A 22,108-nucleotide genomic window follows, 5' to 3' on the forward strand; every position below is an offset into this window, starting at 1 on the left:
TCAAGTGATTTTATATAAAGACACATGTGTCTTTATATAAAGACACATGCGATCTTTATATAAAGACCACTCGAATACTATGAGGATGACTTCATCAGGGATGAAGTATGCATCCAAGTTTAAAGAAGACATAGAGCTTCATCAAGGTCATAGTCAACCCTAATGATCTTTGACTAACGTGCCTGTCTTTGCCTTGGCACGCAATATCCAACGTGTGGGAGCTTCTATTGAATCTGGTTGACGTCAAATCTCTATCGAAGTATAAAAATCCATGTTCGTGACGTGTATGGTGGCTCCAGTTGAACCAAAATCTTATAAATTGTTCATGAGTGTTTTAAGCAGTTCAAAAAACTCGTAGATCGTGTTTTATCAGGTATAAAACACTCCTACTCGTTTTTTAAACAGTACATAATTTATGAATATATGGTAAATGTATAGAAAGGTCTACGAGGAATAATTATATCATAAGATTTGATAGAATAGTGCCAAAATAACTAAGCAAAGGGGTAAAGAATATTTAGGGTGTAACCAGAGGTGTACATGCTAATGGGAGGAGCTAAGAGGTTTACTTGTAAATTCAAAGCATACCATTATCTAAACTTGTGCGTGATGGTACCCTTACTGAAATCTTATATCGATATTTTCAATAACTAATTGATCGTTCTTTATCTTGTTTTCATACGATAAGAAATAGTAATTAGAAAACTGATGTCTAGCATAGTCTGTAAAAACATTAATTTTCTCTCCCATAACATGAGCATTGGCGAGCGAAAAAAGGCCGCGCGAAACTAAAAGAGCGAAACGAGGGGGGCGGGCGCAATGCAGGGGTGATATATTAGATCATGATTAGAAGAAGGTTGGTAATAATACACTCGACGAAAAAATGGATTTGTCATGTAGGCAAACATATAGACAAATATATGGGCAAATATCATATTTGACTAATAGTAAACAATATTTGCCCAATGACTGTATATGATATGTACCTACACATTTATCCCATGGGCACAGATGGCAAAGTCCGTATGGCCCAGTAAAATCCCAAACGGCAAATATATAGCAGATATCATATCATCCATACATTTACCCGGTAGTAAATGTGAATGCTCATTTGATATGTGCACGTATTTGCCCAGCCCGTATATGTGTTTTATGTCTTACGTATACCCTGTGTTTCCCCAGGCCGTATATGTGATTCATGCCTTACATATACCCTGTATTTTCCCAGGCCGTATATGTGATTAATGCCTTACATTTACCCTGTCTTTGCCCAGGCCGTATATGTGATTAATGCCTTACATATACCCTGTATTTTCCCAGGCCGTATATGTGATTTATGCCTTACATATACCCTGTCTTTGCCCAGGCCGTATATGTGATTTATGCCTTACATATAACCTGTCTTTGCCCAGGCCGTATATGTGATTTATGCCTTACATATACCCTGTGTTTCCCCAGGCCGTATATGTGATTTATGCCTTACATATAACCTGTGTTTGCCCAGGCCGTATATGTGATTAATGCCTTACGTATACCCTGTCTTTGCCCAGGTCGTATATGTGATTAATGCCTTACATATACCCTGTCTTTGCCCAGGCGGTATATGTGATTAATGCCTTACATATACCCTGTATTTTTCCAGGCCGTATATGTGATTTATGCCTTACATATACCATGCGATATGCTCTGACCGTATATGTGATTAATGCCCCCTTAATGCCTCAGATGTACCAGCGCGTCTTAGCCATATTTGCTCAGTTGAATTATGCTCATCATATTTGCTAAATTTAACTATATTATCAGTCTTCAGCTATTGTCACTTATGGCAGGCCAAAAAAAATAGAAACGATATATGTCGTGACAACCACCTCATACTTTAAACATAGCTAACCTATACTAAGAAGCAGGAAAAAAGACATAAATCATACTGAAACATTTTTATTGTGAATTTCCTTTTCTTGACGACTGATTAACTATGAACAATTTGTTAACTACAACTAATTGAAAATGCTAGTTCTGTAAATTAATTACAGGTGTTTGTTTCATCTTGTGACAGAATTTGTGAAAGGAGATCATAATATATTTAGTTGTCAATCGATCTGTGGCTTATGTACGATTCTTTTTAGATATTCTGTAGTAGTACACTTCATTTATAACTGCAAAAACTTAATTAAGGACACCGAACGTGGTTGGGTTTCTACGAGTTTTATGAATTAAATCTTGTGTCACTGTTCCTCCGTTCCTTTGGCCTGATTTCTAGGGTTTTCGTTCTTCTTTCGATTACTTGAACGTTATACTCGTTTACTTGAAGAAATCCAAAGGTCAAACGGTATAGCAGCGGCTATTTAAGCCTATTGACCTTTGGATTTCTTAAAGTAAACAAGTATAATGTTCAAATAATCGAAAGAAGAAGGAAAACCCTAGAAATCAGGCCAAAGGAACGGAGGAACAGTGACACAAGATTTAATTCATAAAACTCGTAGAAACCCCAACCACGTTCGGTGTCCCAGTGCCCTTGATTTGATAAAAACCTTTAGGCTCTCAATGCCCATTCGGGACCTCCAGATGGCCTTGGGCGTCTTGACGGCTCCCCGATTTTCCGCTTCAAAAGCATGGTGAGACTGCGCTCTGACAGCCTCCTTTTTGCCTTTCGGTCCATGCTTTCCATGAACTGATTAGCTAGGGGGCTTCTCCATGGCAGAGGGTGTTTTATTAAAACTTTACTCTGCTTAGTAGGGCCCCCTTCGTTATTAGAGCCACTGTCCGCTGTATCGTCATCAGCCTGGTCATCCGCCTCTGACATCGACTCCTCTGATGACATATACTCCAGTTTCATAATTGCCTTGACTTTCTCTTTGTCCCCTGGTGATAGCGAGGTTGACAAGTCCGCTGCCTTGGATCTGGATTTTAGGAGCTAAAAGAAAAAAGAAAAAAAACCACCGTCAGTCAAAGTTTCTTATTAAACAAAGTCATAATCGTTGCAAATTCAGTTTACTCACATTTTGTCTTCTTTGTGTTTTCCGCTGCATCTTTTGATGCCTTCCAAGGGCCCCTGAACGCTCTCTTTTGTTTCTCTTTCTTCTCGTCAGAAAGTGACTTTTAAGGGCAGCTGAAATTATATCAAGTACCCATATATTAAAACTTGAGACAAAATTTGTTAGAAGTTTTGGCATTTGGCCGACAATTACTCCTTTAGCATCCATTTGTTTTTGCTTTGTTTTGTTTTGTTTCGTTTTTTTTCTTTTTTTTTTCTTTTTTTTCCATGTTATTTTATTTCAAACTGCTTCCCCTCCCTTCGGCATTTGAATATTTCTAAAAGGATTTCGTTACCCCCTCCCCCCCCCCCCCCCCCGACCACCACCACCCTTTGTCCTCACCCCTCCCCCCCGGGTTAACTTTGATAGGTGCATAAGGCCTTTCGCACTTCGTAATATAAAATACATAAATACCTTCTAACTCGACGGCAGAGACATCCTTATGAACATTCAGAACTCTATCCCTTATTGCGTTATTAATATGTTCGTTGACGTCATCTCTGAAACTAATTAGGAAATGCCATATTTGAGTGGTAAGTGGAAACTTAATATGGAAAGAAACTATGGATGATTCAGACAAGATCATTTTTATTAAATTTTCATACTTACGCTTTAGTAAAATCCCATATAAGAGGGTTTTCTTCCCTGTCCCGTAATTTCTTTGCTACCAAGCGTACTTCAGACTGTAATAACATAATATAATTCATTAAAATCATAAGATGTACCTTAAGTTATTCTTAGACATAGTAATAATGTTTTCAGTATTTGTATGGCTGTGATTGTATAATATTGGGAAAAAAAATCGAAATCAAATCAATTCCTTTACAAAAAAGGAAATTATCATTATCATTCAGTGTCTTGTTATTGGAAATCAATAGTAAAGTTTGGTAGCATTAACCACTACCATGGCGGGTTTCCCGCCAATTTTAGCATTGCATAAATTATACCGCTGCATAATTATACCAACTACTCTTCGCGCCAAGAATTCCCAGTAAAATTATCAATAAAAATAGCTTGCTTTTTTAAATATTGCCACTTTACTTACTGCAACAGCCTTTGAGACAGTAATCTTGGTCTTGCTGTTGTCCTTGTTCTGCTGGCTTTCTTTTAAGGCGGCTAGTATTTGGCGGTTTTGTGCTTGCAGTTCTTTAAACTGTTTCACAATCGTTTCGAAATTTGAAGAAATTTCTTCTTTTTCGCTGTCGGGGTCAACGTTCTCATTCTCGCTTGTTGCTTGCAATAGGCGATTTCTGTGTTCTCTTAGCACATCCTCGTTACCACCAGGGACAGAGGGAATAAGTATGTTAAGCCTTTGAGAATTGGCGCCATTTTCAGTATGTCTACTGGTACTGCTTGTACTGGTAGTTGCAGTAACAGAATGGATTGGCATTGGGCGTCCTGGTAAAGGTGTAGATGTTCTTCCCATTTTTTGATCGCGACGAATGAACGCAATTTATAAGCAAAGATATAGAATGTGCGGGAAACTAGATGACCGACAGAGTTTGTTACCTGTTTGTGACCAAAAGGCGAATGAACGAATAAGCACATCCACCGAACAAATCTACCCCCTATCTATCACGGCGTATCACGTGACTTGTGATGACATATACGTTCATATAATGAAGTCTAATAATAAAAAAAGGAATAACTGTCTTATAAAAATGCTGAAGTTGTATCCAGGATTCATGTTAAGTAATATATTTATTATCTTAAAGCTATTTGCTCCATTTTATAAAGTTATGAAATTTTTTCTAAAGCCTAGATTCACGAAATATCATTGCAATAAACTTGATTAGCTTCTAGCTCTAAAACCATCGTACCATTATCTGCCGCCAACAGTGACAGCTCTAAGGAAAAGGGCGCGGTAATAAAGATCCGGCGTGCTTTTGTCCAGTGGCATGTGGTTGATGGACGTGGAACTTTATTACGCTGGAATATGGCTGTTAGCCATTCAAAATGCTTGGATTTTGAGTAATTATCCCAATGATACACACCGTCTTTTTAATTATATAGTTCTGGAAAACAAAATGTCTTCTGCGATGTCAAAGCGTTATCATTGCTTTCATTGTAACGAAGATTTACATTACAGAGTATTTTGCCGTCACAAAGAAGAATTTTATGATCCTTTAACAAATCAATGGCAATTACAGCGGAATGACGACGAAGACTCAAATGATAGTATTTTCACTCACGAGATTGACGGCCAGAACGACACTTCTTCTAATGACTACAGCGAGATAAACGTTTTGGACCAAACTGATCAAGACTCCTCTGATGTGCCAAATACAAACCAACCATCAAGTGACGAATTCTTACCAGCTACTTCACAAAAAGGTATTGATGTTATACGTTTATTTGATGATTAGATTATATAATCTTTAAATGTTAAAGTCAAACTGCATAGATAAAAGACTGAATCTTTAACAAGCGGCTGATTTGCACATGATCTAGCTCCCCTATTGGATTTACTACCAAGCATTAGTGTTATTGAAGCGAGATTAAGTTAGAGGTACAAATGATTCTTTTCTATTTCTATCTTAGCCTCGTTTTCACCGTTACTTTTAAGAAGGGTGCATTATTAAGTAATCGGCTTATGGTTGCCATTAAAACCTCAGTGTTCATTCAGAAAGGTTCATTCAAAGAGTTTATAAAATCATAGCTAGAGATAACTCATTTAAAACGCCAAAAAGAATTTACTATGTTCAAATGGATATTGCTGTACATTTTTGTCTCCAAATCAATTCATGACTGTGGTCATCCTGAGATAGCATGGTATCCGGCAAAACATGTTTGTCAAGTTAGAGAAATACAATTATAAGTAATTTATTTAATATGTCTCTTGGGTTTTTTATTTTCGATTTATCATTTTTCTTTCACGAATTATAAATTGTTGTTTTGCTGACTTAGAAATTTATATTTTATTTTCAATGGAAATCATTTATTTTCAGAGCAAAATTTGGGTCAAAATTATACATTTAGGGACCGGTCATTATTTAAGTTGGAGGTAGAGGGGGGGGGGGGGGGGGGTGGAGGAGAAATTGTCAGTGACGCAAAAAAATTTCAAGGCCCCCCATTTGAAGGCATCCACGTTTATCGAAAACCCCCCATGGATTGTAGTAAAAAATTTAAAAATTTTCCCTAAAAGTCATTTTTAAATTTCAAGACTTTCACTAGCAAAAATTTCAGGCCCCCCCCCCCCCCCCAATTTTTTCTCCCCCCCCCCCCCCCCCCAACTTAAATAATGACCGGTCCCTTAGCCCATGAGGTTTTTTTTACTGACATTTTTTTTTCTAGTATTATAATGGTTTCACACTTTATCTTATACTATGTTGCAGTTATGCAATGCCGAATGAATAAAATACATCGTATTTGCTTATGTTTAAAGGAGACGGAATAAATAACTTTGAGGAAGAAGATCAAGTGTTTTGGGATGACAAGTTGGACAGTGAATCTGACCATGAAGAGATAAGAGGAAATGAAAGAAGGAGATTGGTTGAAACTTGGGATATTGATATCGAAGACGTAGAAAGAGATTTTGAACAATCTAGTGCAGAAATAAGCGTTGCCGTCGAAGCAAGTTCCCGAGTGACCCTTATTAACTGGATTGCCTTGTTTGTGTGCTTTTGGTCTGCATACTTTTCTGTACCAGACCGAGGCATTGATATTCTCCTCGCCTTTTTTAAAGCGATTTTTGAGGTTTTGTGTGAGCTTTCGCCAATCATTTTCCCAACCGCAGTATTGGTTTTCCCGAGCTCCTTCAAACTCTTGAAAAATTATCTTTCTTTTAAAGATAAGCATTCAAAGTATGTTGTTTGTCCGAAATGCGACACCCTATACCGTTTTCAAGACTGCATAACAACAAGATTCGGGCGTGTCATTGCTAAACCATGTTCTCACATTGCTTTTCCGAATCACCGTCAATTGTTTCGCCGCACACCTTGTGGAGCGGAATTGCTTAAGGAAATTCGTTTGAAAAATGGACAGACAAAATTGTACCCACATAAAGTTTATTGTTATAAAAGCATCAGAGACACTCTAACTCACTTTATTAAGCGACCAGACTTTGTACAAAAATGTGAGATTTGGAGAAATCGGAATGTACCGGACGATATTTTAGTTGATATTTACGATGGCCAAGTGTGGAAAGATTGGCAATATTTTAACGGCACTCCTTTCCTTGCCCAGCCTAATAATTATGCTTTTATGCTGAATGTTGACTGGTTTCAGCCTTTTAAGCACAGTGTCTATAGCGTTGGAGTCATATATATGGTCCTCCTAAATCTTCCGAGAAAAGAAAGGTACAAAGAGGAAAACGTAATAATAGTTGGGGTAATACCTGGTCCACACGAGCCCAAATTGAATATCAATACGTACTTACAACCACTTGTAGCCGAATTGAACTTATTGTGGCACGAAGGCATCCAAGTTCGGCCTCATGGGAGTAGAACAGCAAGATGTTTTCGAGCTGCCCTCCTTTGTATTGCTTGTGACATTCCTGCACTAAGAAAAGTTTGCGGTTTCTTAGGATGTACTGCTCACCGAGGGTGCTCAAAGTGCACAAGATTTTTTCCCGGAGATTTTAGTAGCATGGATTTTTCAGGTTTCGAAGATGACGATACACCAAGGACAAATGAAGAGCATCGAAGAGAGGCTCAGAAAATACTCAATGCAACAACCGCTGATGAACGAAACCAAATTGAAACTTCCACTGGAACAAGATATTCTGAACTCTTACAGTTACCTTACTTCGATTGTACTCGTTACCATGTTGTTGATCCTATGCACAATTTGTTTTTAGGGACAGCAAAACATTTAATGAAAAATGTATGGCTAAATGCTGAAACGCCAATTATTTCTAAAGAAAATTTGAATAAAATCCAGGAAAAGGTAGATGACGTCAAAGCACCATCATTTATTGGGCGTCTCCCGAAAAAGATATCAACATCGTTTGGAGGATTTACTGCTGATCAGTGGAAAACATGGACTCTCTTGTATTCTGTATTCTGCATTTGGAATATCGTTCCAACAGATGATTTGGAGCTGTGGAGGTTATTCGTATTGTCCTGCTTTCACCTTTGCTCTCCACTTATTACAACTGAAGAGCTACAAGAAGGACATGATTACCTAGTGGAATTTTGTAAATCGTTTGAAAAAAGATATGGAAAGGAACGTGTTACGCCAAACATGCATCTACACCTGCACCTCAAACAATGTATTTTAGATTACGGGCCTGTATATTCATTTTGGCTTTTCAGCTTCGAACGTTTCAATGGGATTTTAGGAGCGTTTCGAACTAACAATAGATCTGTTGAAATACAAATCATGAGAAAATTTCTCCAAAAGCATGAACTAAGAGATATCCCTTTACCAGAGAGATTTCGAGAAACTTTCCAACCAGTATTTCAACTTCTTCAGGAGGCACAACAAGTAGGAACACTTGGCGAAAGCATCCCATCAATACCATCAACACTTAATCTTTCAGTTGGTCAAGTACTACGTTGCTTAGAGTGGAGCAATATGAATGCATACTCATGTTTTTCACCTCGATCCATTGATGTTCTTGATGATGACTATACAGAATATCTCTTTAAAGCTTATGAAACAATTTTACCTCAACACTCGGTCATTGAATGTGTTACCGATACGTTTGAGAGAATTAGTACCATTGGATATTCGGGGACAAAGCTAGGGTCCTCTGACTCTAGACTGGAACGTTCTTCCTTCATTTTTGCAAGTTGGTGTGGCCAATATAGTGGCAGTATTGAGACCGATTCATTTGACTTGCGCCCCGGTGTTGTCGATTTCTTTCTTAAACAAACCATTATATTTGATGGCAAGCAGGAATCATTGTGTATGGCAAAGGTTCGATGGTATCAGCGACATCCAGAAAGACACAGGATTGGCAGACCACATGAAATTTGGTGCAGAAACTTGTTTGAAATGGAAGGGCCCTCTACATTCATTCCCATACAAAGGATACACAGCCAGTTTGTTGCTGCTTACGATGTTATTGACAAAGAAAGAGTATTAATTGTTTGTCCTTTACAACGTAAATTGTACGGATGATGGAGATGACAGTAAAGTATCATCCAGGAAAAATATTCAAAGCTATCAAAAATAAACTGTTTGAACTGTGCATCAGTAACTAGATAGTCAAAATGAAAATTGAATGAATTCTTTGATGAGTTTAAAATTAGATGAATTAAAATAATTATGAATGAAATTGCATATATTGCCAATAAAAAAGATGAATTCATATGTTTAGACTAAACAAAATTGATGCTTCAAATAATATTACAGATGTTAGCGGTTTGAAATGCAGCTGAGGTTAATGGGTTAATGAGTTTTCTTATTGTCACTGGAAAAAACGCATGTACGACTTACGCATATTAAAAATACATCGTCCGCGTTTTTTCCTGTGTGTATCAACGCATATAACCTCACTTTCATGACATCAAAGCAAAACAATGATTGAATTAATGTGGTCGCAACATTGATGTCATGCGTTAGGAGAAAAAATTGACACATATGACTGAGATGGACCTGCATGCACTCCCCCCTCGTAAGTCGTAAAAACAAGCCAACATCCATCATAATTCAGTTGAAAAATTATTGATTTGTTTTGAAAAGTTTTGATTGCAATAAATTGAAACGGAAACCTCACATCGGATATACTCAGTTTGGGGTATTGTATTTGCTCCCCAGGTAAATATGGGGCAAAGCCTAGTGCAAAGTTGATTTCATATGTGCCCTTCATTTGACAATAGGGCAAATATAGGGCAAAAACGGTTATCATATATCCCCACTGGGTAAATGCGTCTAAACTAAGGGCAAATATATAACATATTTACCCATGTGTTCAGATGTATGGCAAAGCAATGGCAAATTTATTAGAAATTTACCCCGACCTTTGCCTGCATAGGCAAATGTATGGGCAAATATAGAGCACCATATTTGCCCAACATTTGCCAAGCGGACATATGATGACCAAATCCATTATTTCGTCGAGTGATACTATACTCCCCTCATATTCATGGTATTATGACCACCCCTCCCTAATAATGATCTATTACACCACCCCTCCCATGTTCATGGTATTATTACCACCCCTCCCGCAATTGTGATCTATTATACCACCCCTCCCATGTTCATGGTATTATTACCATCCCTCCCCTAATCGTTATCATTATACCACCCCTCCCATGTTCATGGTATTATTACCATCCCTCCCCTAATCGTTATCATTATACCACCCCTCCCATGTTCATGGTATTATTACCACCCCTCCCGTAATCATGATCAACTATACCACCCCTCCCATGTTCATGGTATTATTACCACCCCTCCCCTAGTCGTTATCATTATACCACCCCTCCCATGTTCATGGTATTATTACCACCCCTCCCGTAATCATGATCAATTATACCACCCCTCCCATGTTCATGGTATTATTACCATCCCCATCCCTCACCTAATCATGATCTACTATACCACTCGTCCCATGTTCATGGTATTATTACCATCCCTTCCCTAATCATGATCTACTATACCACTCGTCCCATGTTCATGGTATTATTACCATCCCTCCCCTAATCATGATCTACTATACCACCCGTCCCATGTTCATGGTATTATTACCATCCCTCCCCTAATCATGATCTACTATACCACCCCTCCCATGTTCATGGTATTATTACCACCCCTCCCCTAATCATGATCTACTATACCACCCCTCCCATGTTCATGGTATTATTACCACCCCTCCCGTAATCGTGATCTACTATCTTGATACCACCCCTCCCTTGCTCATGGGATTAATGTCTAGACACGTTATTTTGCCCTACGTCGTTTTTCTCAATTTATCATGGTTTAATCGCCTGGTCCCAACTAGAATAGCCAATGCTGAAATATCAAGTTTCTGGAACTCTATCTTCGATGTACTGTACTTTCAAGACCTGGATATTTGCAATTCGCCTAGGGATACAATTCGGAGGATAGATAAATCAAGTACCATTCACGAATCCATTGTATAACAATGAATGTTATTGCTGGGAAAAAGCTTTTCAATCGAAATCAGTGATGGATGAGCAAGAAGTCAAAAAGATTTTAAAGGCCGTATTTCTTTCTACCCAAATACGACTGCGTCATAAAACTTTATGGAACTAAACTTTTCTGGTGAAGTCCACCCTCAACCTTGCCCTGACTATGAGAGCTCCAAACGAAGCTCTGACGTTTTTTTCGAAAGATGTCGAGATTTTGTGGCTTTATCATAGCCCTCTAGAAGTTTTCTAGATCTCCAGATTATTTTTCTCTGACTATTTTTCTAACAGCCTTCTCGACCCAAATAATCATGAGGTTTTATGTAAGTTTTTAAACTCACATCAGAAGCAAGGTGTGGACGTATTGGAATATTTTACACAAGTACACAAAAATATCCTTTTGAAAGTACGCGTACGGTGGGTCACTATGAAAGCAGCTTCGATATTTCAGTGTGGCCATTTATATCGTCCTTGAATCTTATTGAAATAGGTACTTAAGTAAGATGGACCTCATTTACAACTGTGGTAGTGGGAAGCCTGTTGGCGTAGCGGTGAGAGTGCTCGCTTCTCATCGATGCGACCCAGGTTCGAGTCCCGCCGTACTCGGCATCTTATGTGAATAGAGTGTTTAGCTGGTCCTCTCTTGTGCTTCCAGGGTATTCTTCGAGTTCTACTTTTTTCCGTCCCTCCACAAAAAAATCAACTCCTAATTTCCAATTCGATCATGGAACGAGGATCACAAAACTGTTCAGGTTTGTTAGCCACTGGCTATTAACATGTATTACGGTTTTACTACAGGCAGCCCAGAAACTATAAGATATTTCTATATCTCTTTTCCAGTATCAACAACAACAACAACAACAACAACAACAACAATGTGTTTTATTTATACCATAATTAATTACAATGAAGGGAAAATAGTAATGTAAGTATATTTACAAAAGACTATGGTAGAGGCTACTTAGAATAACTATAAGGGGTAAACGGCGGTAACGTCGTTTGACTACAATGACCAGAATGATTTGTTGCATTTCTTGTTTGTCATTGAGCTATTGTGCACCACTTTGCGGAATAAAATTCCAAATTTGTTCTTTGTCAATCACGAAATGACCAATGAACACTTGGTTTATAAAATACTGGGATGTATAGAAGATTTTGGTGGGAAATTCAACTTCTTTGATGTTTCCACGGGCAGCCACTACAAACATCCGTGGAAATGTGAGAAACGATTGACTATGATTGGTGAAATTCGTTTTGAATAAAAGCGATATTACAAATTTGCATAACAGGAGACGACCAGAGCAAATGTCGCGCTTGACAGGACAATTTTTTTGCATGCTACGCCAAATTCTATTACAATCTAAAAGATTATAAAATTTCTACGGATAGAAAATCGAATCGATTGGCGGCTACAGGGAAACAACCTTTAGCTTGCTAACGAAAGTATTGTGCTTGACCTTCAATTTCTCGAGAGCGCTAGCTTTGATCTTTATATATGCTTATACTTTTTGGCTACTAAAATGCCAAAAATGCCTAAGTATTCAGTATTTAGACATACGGCACAGTAACTTGGTACATCGTATCTTAAAAGGTATCTACAATACATAGTATGATAAAATCACTGTCTAGATAGTCCATGGTCTGTTTTCAGTTTAATAATTCACAATTTGCATATTTTGGGAACACTTCCAGATCAAGGTACATACTGTATCAAATGAATAATTTTGATTAGTTCTGGCAAAAGAGTAGCTTTAGTATTTCTTAATCCAAACATCAGCACGCGTTTGTCCCTCGTTGACTTCTTCATAAATGTTGTTCAGATCTTCATCCACCCATATCCTGAACTCCTTGCCTGCTGTCACTGCTAGGGGAGGTGACAACTCAGGGAATGTAAGTTCTGGGTCCATGTTGGTCACACCTGGCAACTGGTATATCATGTATGTATTCCCAGTCAGTGGGAAGTCAGGTGGCGGACTGATTCTATTGTTGTCGGCATCAGTGATGTGTAAATTAAGATCTTTATTGTTGTGTCTATTGGTAGTTCCCCAGTAGGCTTTGGTGTCTCCATCTGCCCATGATATTCCACCTCCAGACACATAAACAAGTTTGAAGTTCAAGACATGGCAGGCAACTGGAATAGTAAACCTTCCGAACTGATTGTTTTTTCCACCAATACACACTTCAGTGCTGTTCGCGACCCTGAGCCATTCTATGATGCAATAAGATTGTATTTTCTTTTTCTGAACATCAAGAGAAACTACACATTGCTTTCCCACCGAGAAAAAAGATCATATTATTGCATTTTTCTTTTTAGTGATGCTTTGTGCATGACACATTTTTTCTTGTAAAGACACATAAGCCATCCCATCAATAGACCTCTTTTTCTTGCGCGTAATGTTTTCCCATTTCAGGTCACGTGTCAGTTCTCTTGATTCTTTGTTAATGACACGTGGACTAAAATGAGAAAAATTACCCCCCAAGGTAAAGATGTATATTAATTAAGTACGTTTGTGATCCAAAGATCAAAGTATTTTAAACAAAAATTTGCATGATGAGAACTGCATCCTAGACCCGTTGCATACGCCGCTCTATTCATGTGCCGAACCTTATACGATTAAGCGACTATTAAGCGATATAGCGACTACTGATTCCGACGGCGAAGTTTTCGCTGGCTATAAGTTACGCTAAAATTTAGCACACAAAAATAATTCAAATAATTGAATAATTCTAACCACAGTTGACCCCAGTAAATTCTGCAGCACACGTGCAGTTGTATGAGTTGACTCGGTTTTGACATGATCCTTCATTTTGGCAAGGATTAGAAGCACAATCATCGATATCTGATTCAAATATCAGGCGAAAAAGATATCATGCTCTAAACATCTGACTGAGCAATTTCTTCAACTTATCCAATTGCAACATTACATTATCTAAAAGTTCCTATGTATACTATAATTATTAAGCTAAATATATTATCCGATGGTGTGACATGCAGTTTACTCACTCGTTTGGCATTGGTCTCCAGTAAATCCAGGTAGACATTCACAGCGGTGCGTGTTGTCAACAAAGTTATATCTGCATTTCGAGTTTTTAGGACAGTCGCAGGTGTTCTAAACAGTAAAAAGAAACGCTGTGAGTATACATTTATACGAACATATACTCCATTTTACAGTTCCGTACAGTGACCACGAATAATGCAGTTGAATCCGGCCGGTAAGAACTTGAACCTCCAAGGGAAATGAAAAAAGGTTCGAGCTATCGGTAGTTCGAGTTATCAGAAGATGAGAAAAAATTAAATTACCGCCTTTTGCTTATATTTCAATTTTATATTCTTACAGCATTGATGTGGCTAATAACTCAGAACACAACAGATACCGGAAAAAGACTTTCTACTGACTCCACTTTATCATATATTTTCATGGCGTTTACAACAACAGTGATCTCAATACCTGTTTTAGCATACAGCTATTTCAAAAAAAGATTGATGAAGATTTTTTAGCATGTTGCTTGTTGCATTGCGCAATCGGCGATTTCATTGAATCTAACCAGAAAAATGTCACAGCCATATGACATTTTACCAAACCTCTGCAGGTTTTGTAGCCTCCTTCGCAGCCGTTCTTAGGGTCGTCACGCAACGTTTCCCTCCCCACAGCCGCTAAACGTTCTTCTGTGCTGACATTATTTACATATGAACATGGGTAGCATGGGTGGCGTTCGCGGCTAACGCGTCGTCTTTCACCGCTGTGAGTCCAACGGGTCGGGTCGCTGGTTCGAGCCCTGCGGTCGTCACATGTGAATTGAGTTTGTTTGATGTGTTGTTCTCTCCTATGCTACGAGGGTTTTCTCCGGGTTCTCCGGTTTCCTCCCTCCATAAAAATCAACATGTGAGTTGAGCGTTGTGTGCATAGAATATTAAATGTAGTGGTAGTGCGTGTGAGTGAAAAGTGTCCCCAATTAGTGCGAAAGCGCTAGAACGACTAGACACTTAAATAAAAAAGTGATTTATTTATTAGTGCAGCATGCAGCAAAGCCTTTACCAACCTTTTTTTGAAATAGCCGGTATCCAAAAATGGGAATAAGTAATTTAATTCCAGCGCATGTCTCACCTGAGCACTTCTGTAGATGACACCAGGTCTGTCCACTAGATCTCCAGGATGCATAAAGTGATCCGAGTCACTCAGCTCACACATGTATTTCTCTTCACCTGCACTTCTGTAATAGTTGTAGGAGATACAGCGATCATCCAAGAAACACAAGGATTCGCAGTGCGCATCGTCAGTAACCTCAACCATTTCAAAGACATGATTTTCTAGCGTCTTGCCTTTTACAAGCACTTTAAACACCATATTTTTGCAGCCTTCAGGATTCACTTAAAGATAATGACAAGAATATACATTAAATGTAGGAGAATATTTGAATTGGTTTGTGACGGGGGGAATGCTTGTTAGTAGACCAAATAAAACACTAATTACTCACTAATTGGATTTTTAATTCTTTTAATGGCTATTTTATTGTATTTTGGCCAGTAATATTAACTGAATTTTATATTTTTAGGAACCAAAATCCTGGACTCATTAGGGGATTGAAACGCGTAACACTATAACCATGCTACAGAAAAAATGAACATATGCAAATTAGGAGTTTTGGTACCATATTTGGAGTAATGAGTTTGGTCTCAAGATGGCCACTTCTCTCACCATAGCAAACTTCTCATTTAATTTCCTGACTTTCAGGGGATTGAGATTTACTGAATCTTTCAATCAAACAAAAACATTTGAGATATCTGTTGGGAGTTTTGAAGCTACGTGATGTCATTAAACAAATAAACTAATTACAAGTACATACATTTACTGGGTTTTTTCCTTAATTTTAAAAATCTGTACTTACAACATTTTTACTTTTCAAGATGTCAACGATAATCTAAATTTTACTAACAATGTACCACACCAGAAACGCGTAACAGCCTTATATTTCTTTCGTACGATGCTTTAGAAAATTCAACTTTTTTCCTAAAAACATTTCGGGAAAAAAATATCAGAAAAATAATAAAGAAAATATAAGAAAAACTGAAAACCCTCGAAAACCGGACCAATCAGAAATTTGTGGCTACGGCCCTGCTGTGCACGTGGGATCCGAAAGTAATCGGAAGTTTTACAACCCTTACACCGGGATGAACTTATAACTTAATATAATAATAATATAATTTATTTATATAGCGCTCATCTCCAAAATTGTCCAAGGCGCTTCACAAAAAATTACAATAGAATATTTACAATAGTTACAAAATGCTTACCTATTGATTATGAATAAAATGTAAATATTTAAAAGATAAAACTAATTAATAATTGCAATATATAAAACAAATCTAAGTCACGTAGTCTTAAATATACTCCTTATTATTAAGAAAAAGAGAAAATAAATGTGTCTTAAGTCTATTTTTAAAACTAGCAACTGTTGAACTTAAACGAATCTCTAAGGGAAGCCTATTCCACAGTCTTTGAGCAGAAAAGGAGAAGGATCTAAAACCATAAGTATTAAGCCTAGCTTTAGGCTCAACGAGGAGTTTATTAGAGACAGAGCGTAGAGAATAACTGGAGGAGCGATAGGTCAAAAGATCAGACAAATATGAAGGAGCAAGGCCATTCAAGGCCTTGTAAGTTAACAGCAGCAGCTTAAAAATGACTCGGTAGTGAACAGGTAACCAGTGAAGATCAACCAGCACAGGAGTGATATGATCGAATTTCTTAGTGAAGGTGACAATACGAGCTGCAGAGTTCTGTATTCTTTGCAACCTCTCAACAAGATATTTAGGTAATCCATACAAGAGAGCATTGCAATAGTCAAGTTTAGAAGAAATAAAAGCATGAATAACTGTCTGAGCAGAATCAACGGTTAAATATTTACGAATAGCAGACAGATTCCTTAGGTGGAAGTAGGAGGATTTACAGATATTGCTAACTTGGAGTTCACCAGTCATACGGTCATCAAAAACCACTCCAAGATTAACAGCTGATAAACAAGGGACAATTATGTTCCCGCAGACTTGAATCTCAGTCAACAAAGGACAGTCTTGAAACCTAGAGTGGATACACATCAGCTCCGTTTTATCATGGTTTAACTTCAGTCCATTAACAAGCATCCATTCAGAAATATCAGATAGACACTCTTCTAAAGATTGCCTAGATTGAGCAAACTGATCATTGCCTTTAAAAGATAAATAAAGCTGAGAATCATCGGCGTAAAAATGATAACTGAGATTATGTCGCTTAAGAATATCTGCCAGTGGAGATGTGTAAAGCAAGTAAAGAACCGGGCCTAGTACAGAGCCTTGCGGTACCCCAACATCAAGATTGCAAAGGGAAGATGAACATTCATTAATACCTACAAATTGCTTCCTATTAGACAGGTAGGATCTAAACCAGCTTAAAACAACATCACCAATACCAAACCGATTAGCAAGTCTATCCAGTAAAGTATCATGAACGACAGTATCAAAAGCAGCTGACATATCAAGAAAAATAAGGATGACACAGTTACCAGCATCAATAGATTGAAGGATGTCGTTATGAATTAGAACCAAAGCTGTCTCAGTACTATGCATGGCTTTGTAAGCCGACTGAAGTGGATCGTGCAGATTATATTTAGTTAAATAATCATTCAACTGATGAGCAACAGCCTTTTCAATTAGTTTAGAGATAAATGGTAGATTAGAAACAGGTCGAAAATTAGAAAAAACTTCAAAGTCAGCATTCGGTCTTTTAAGAATAGGTGTCAGTTTAGCAATCTTGAGAGAATCAGGAAATACGCCCTGGGAGAGAGATAGATTAATAATATTTATAAACACTGGAATTAAAAGATCAAGACATTCCATAAGAAGAGAAGCAGGAATAGGGTCTAGGCTACATGACTTAGCTGTGGACCCAACTAAATGTGAAACCTCATCATAGCCTAGAGTGTCGAAATTTTGAAAAACAGAAAAACAATTAACAGGATCTGGTTGGAGTCGATGCTGAACAGGAAGAATTTTAAAAATGTCCTGTCTGATACGCTCAATCTTATTAGAAAAGAACTGGATGAAAGAATTTGCCAGACAGGTGTCGTCAGAACTAGGAGGATACTGTAAGCTTTGTTTAGGCTGGAGTAGCCCGGACACAATCTTAAAAAGAGCACGTTATATATTATATATTATATTATAACTTATATAACTATATTTTTGGATAGTTAAATAGGATATGAAGTATATCTAGATAAACTCGATGGCATAGTGTCTACTGCTTATTAATATGCAGTAGACAGTGGCGGATCCAGGATTTTTCAAAGGGGGGTTCCGTTTATTAAACTGTGTATAATTCTCTTTTGTTTAGTCGATGTCTGACAAAAAAATTGGCACTAATCACCTAATTTACTATCTAGTAACGGAACGTAAAGGTAAATTAAACATTATAACAGCAAATATTTATCATTTCGTGTTCAACATTATCCTCGTGGATACTTTTAAGCAAAATTTATATAAGACATATTTCTATTACCTAAAAGATCAAACCTTCAAGGAGGGTTCCGTGGAACCCTTCGAACCCCCCCTGGATCCGCCACTGGTAGACACAAAAAGGAAACACAAGTAAAAGTACATCGTTATGGCTGAATATATGGAAGAAATAGTAAGAAGAAAACAAAGTATTCTATGAATTAAGGGGAATGAGTCAGCCGATCTAAAGATAATACTCAAGCGATTCTTTGCCGAAGTAAAGCAAAAAACTAAAACAGAAACGAAAAAGACTATGCTTGACTATGAGCAAGACCATTAAACACGATGTGGTAATAAGTGCTTACACAATATTTTGGTTTACAAGATCCCAAGCTGAGCTCGAGCAAAATTTTCTGAACGCTTTCAACAACTGTCAGGTATAACTTTTTTCAATATAAGTCTTACAACTCCAGTTAGCTAGCTGCAAAGTCAGCCAATCCAAATGTCTTCATCCATAGCCTGATTCAGATTTACTTAAAAGTAGAAAAAAAACTTTTTACAATAAACATATAGCCAATTTATCGTTTAAAAAGGTAAAAACTTCTGCGGAATTACATGTATTCGAAACTAAATTCGCTTCGAATATAGTTGGTTGTGAACGAACGAATTTCATGAAATATTATATTAAGCTTATGCGTTGAATATTTCACATATTTGCGTCTCTTTCTTTTGTAATTGTTTTCATTTATGTTATCAATAAGTAATAACACGATTTCTCGTTTAATTTGGGATAATAAGCACTCGTGTGTTCTTTAAATGGCTGAAATTGAAATTTCAACTCTTCAAAAAACACACGAGTGCAGATTAATCCCAAATTGAACACGAAACCGTGTTATTATACCTATACTAATCATTAGTTGACCGCAAATCAATGAAATGATTTTTTCCTGGTTGTTTATTTTCTTCTATTTCTTGGGCTCTATGTTATTATTTTCTCCCTTGTTGCCATTTCTCCGTTTATATTATTTTTGTCTGTGTTAATATTTAGACGCATAATTATGAACATGTACTTGGCATTGTTTACGACTGGCTGTAACATTTCCGAACGACCGTTCAAAAAAGAATGAGTTTCCTCCACGCGTTCCCATTGCAAGCAGACAAATAGAAAAATTATTATGATAAATTAATACATAAATCGAAGTTTACCCACCATCTAAAAGTGGGAACGAACCGTTGGTAATTTTTTATATACATTTGAAAATGTACGCACATAATTGCGAGAACTACAACCTTTTTGCAATCAAGTGAATATATATATATATATATATATATAATATGTATATATATACAGCGATATGCAGAAATTCTGATCCTTTTGTATATACACAAAAGTATATCAAAAGCCGATATATCAGAAATTATTGGATACCATCTCTCATAGTGATAGGCAACCCGAATAGAACATCAGCGATGACAATCCATAATTTCTGATATACTTTTGATACACTTGTATATATGTACAAGTATACGACGGCGAACAACTTGCTACTGAGATATAACGATGGCATATTAAAAGATTTTCTCAAAGAACAGAAAAAATCCAAAAGACAACTTATTCACATGTATTCAAGAAGAATTTTAAACGGTAAGAACAGACGAAACAATAAAGAATTAAGACGAAACAATAAAGAATTAAGACGAAACAATAAAGAATTAAGACGAAACAATAAAGAATTAAGACGAAACAATAAAGAATTAAGACGAAATAATAAAGAATTAAGTGCAAGTTAACTGACACGGAATCTGTTTTGGTATATACCAACGAGGTAATTTCAAAAATGTCAGTCACTACCTACAAAACAGTGAAACAGTTACTTACTGTTTTGCTTAAAAAGTTGTTATTTTTATATGACAAAACGTTAATGTTCTTTCAATTAGGTGTATATCAAATAATAATATAAATTTGAAAAACTTACCAAACAGTGGTGTGAAATGAAGAATTTGATAAAACAACCAGAAAACCCGCGAATAGCTCATCCCCCAAGACATGATGCCGGAACGTGTTGCGAGGAGCTCCAACCACTACTGAATATATCTTTGAAGAATAATCACAATTTAAAGCCTATTATTTAACAGCAATTTAGTTTATGAATGTTTAACTTCTTGAGGGGTATTTCTAGCTGTTCATGCAAGAAATTCTATAAAGAAATTTGAAAAAAGGAAAAAAATGAAATCTTAGTTTCAAGACAGGTAATTAATTTCTAACAAAATATCCTTTTAAATATTTAATAGCTTTTTCTTCAATTGACCAAGGAATTATGCTTCTACACTTTTTCGTTTCTCCAGACTGCCTTTTTTGTCGTGTTTGCCTCAAGGCTATTTTATCAAGGAAAAACATATTTTTGTGTTGATTGATGAAACATTGCAAGTCTTTCATCAATAATGATCACGTATTTAAACAATGGTACCTTCTTTTTCTCTTTCTCTTTCTCTTTCTCTTTCTCTTTCTCTTTCTCTTTCTCTTTCTCTTTCTCTTTCTCTTGCTCTTGTAATTAAGCTCAGTTTTACACAACAGCTTTCGAATTCTCCAGACTAAACACCTTTTTGTCGTTTTTGCCTCAAGGCAATGTCAACAAGGAAAAACATATTTTTGGGTTGATTAATTAAACATTGCACTATATTATCAGTCTTTCATAAATAATGATCATGTATGAAAGAATGGAACCATCTTTTTCTTTTTCTTTTTCTTTTTCTTTTTCTTTTTTGTGTAATTGGCTCAGTTTTACACAACAGCTTTCGAATTCTCCAGACTAAACACCTTTTTGTCGTTTTTGCCTCAAGGCAATGTCAACAAGGAAAAACATATTTTTGGGTTGATTAATTAAACATTGCACTATATTATCAGTCTTTCATAAATAATGATCATGTATGAAAGAATGGAACCATCTTTTTCTTTTTCTTTTTCTTTCTTTTTTTTGGTGTAATTGGTTCAGTTTTACACAACAGCTTTCAAATTCTCCAGACTGCCTTTTTGTCGTTTTTGTCTCAAGGCAATTAATGTCGACAAGCTAGGAAAAACATATTTTAGGCTGATTAATTAAACATTGCATTGATATACAAAGTCTTTCATCAATAATGATCGTGTATGAAAGAATGAAGCCAGTATCGAATATTGGCGTTGGCCTTGCTTACTTAGTAATTTTAATTTAAAAATGGAGTAATCATAGGATATGTTTTACTGCAAGCCAAAAAAGTTAGGAAAAAAGTTAACCTAGCTGGATGATTTTAGTATGGACTTTGTTGTACTTTTCTGTACAAGCTAGTAATTTGCATAAACTTCAAAACAGTTCATATATATTGAATCACGAAGTTGTATTTTTGGACGACTTTTTTACTTCAATTTAGTTTAGAATGAAAAAACAACATCATATTTAGTGTATTAAGACCGGATATAGTAAAATTCGTAATAACGGTTAGTTATAGTTTATTTCAGCACTTGATTTGCATATTTCATGAAACATTTTAGGAAAAACACGAAAAAGTCCGAGGTTACTGTAAAGAAGATACTT

At 36.7% G+C, this 22,108-nt stretch overlaps 3 protein-coding genes across 3 annotated transcripts; 1 reads left to right on the plus strand and 2 right to left on the minus strand.

Annotated features, from left to right (window-relative positions):
- Positions 1-2,425: 2,425 nt before the first annotated feature.
- On the minus strand, positions 2,426-4,810 carry LOC148905114 (uncharacterized). The gene is made up of 4 exons (XM_089040975.1): positions 4,081-4,810; positions 3,645-3,718; positions 3,450-3,541; positions 2,426-3,109 (listed from the first exon to the last, which is right to left on the minus strand). Exons 1-4 carry the CDS (start codon positions 4,459-4,461, stop codon positions 2,970-2,972), a joined length of 687 nt encoding a protein of 228 aa, XP_088897101.1. The 5' UTR covers positions 4,462-4,810; the 3' UTR covers positions 2,426-2,969.
- Positions 4,811-4,933: 123 nt separating this feature from the next.
- LOC148905115 (uncharacterized) lies at positions 4,934-11,971 on the plus strand. Its single transcript, XM_089024045.1, has 4 exons — positions 4,934-5,369; positions 6,421-7,788; positions 11,366-11,397; positions 11,915-11,971. Exons 1-4 carry the CDS (start codon positions 4,934-4,936, stop codon positions 11,969-11,971), a joined length of 1,893 nt encoding a protein of 630 aa, XP_088880171.1.
- A 9-nt stretch (positions 11,972-11,980) lies between these two features.
- On the minus strand, positions 11,981-20,624 carry LOC116296085 (uncharacterized). The gene is made up of 4 exons (XM_031704041.2): positions 20,516-20,624; positions 15,181-15,443; positions 14,079-14,184; positions 11,981-13,283 (listed from the first exon to the last, which is right to left on the minus strand). The coding sequence occupies exons 1-4, from the start codon at positions 20,586-20,588 to the stop codon at positions 12,826-12,828; spliced, it is 900 nt and encodes a 299-aa protein (XP_031559901.1). The 5' UTR covers positions 20,589-20,624; the 3' UTR covers positions 11,981-12,825.
- Between the last annotated feature and the right edge of the window lie 1,484 nt (positions 20,625-22,108).

The sequence above is a fragment of the Actinia tenebrosa genome, unplaced genomic scaffold, assembly GCF_029948245.1.
Source record: "Actinia tenebrosa isolate PJP-AT-01 unplaced genomic scaffold, QUT_ActTen_1.0 PGA_scaffold8__29_contigs__length_14323225, whole genome shotgun sequence".
NCBI classification, from domain to species: Eukaryota; Metazoa; Cnidaria; class Anthozoa; order Actiniaria; family Actiniidae; genus Actinia; species Actinia tenebrosa.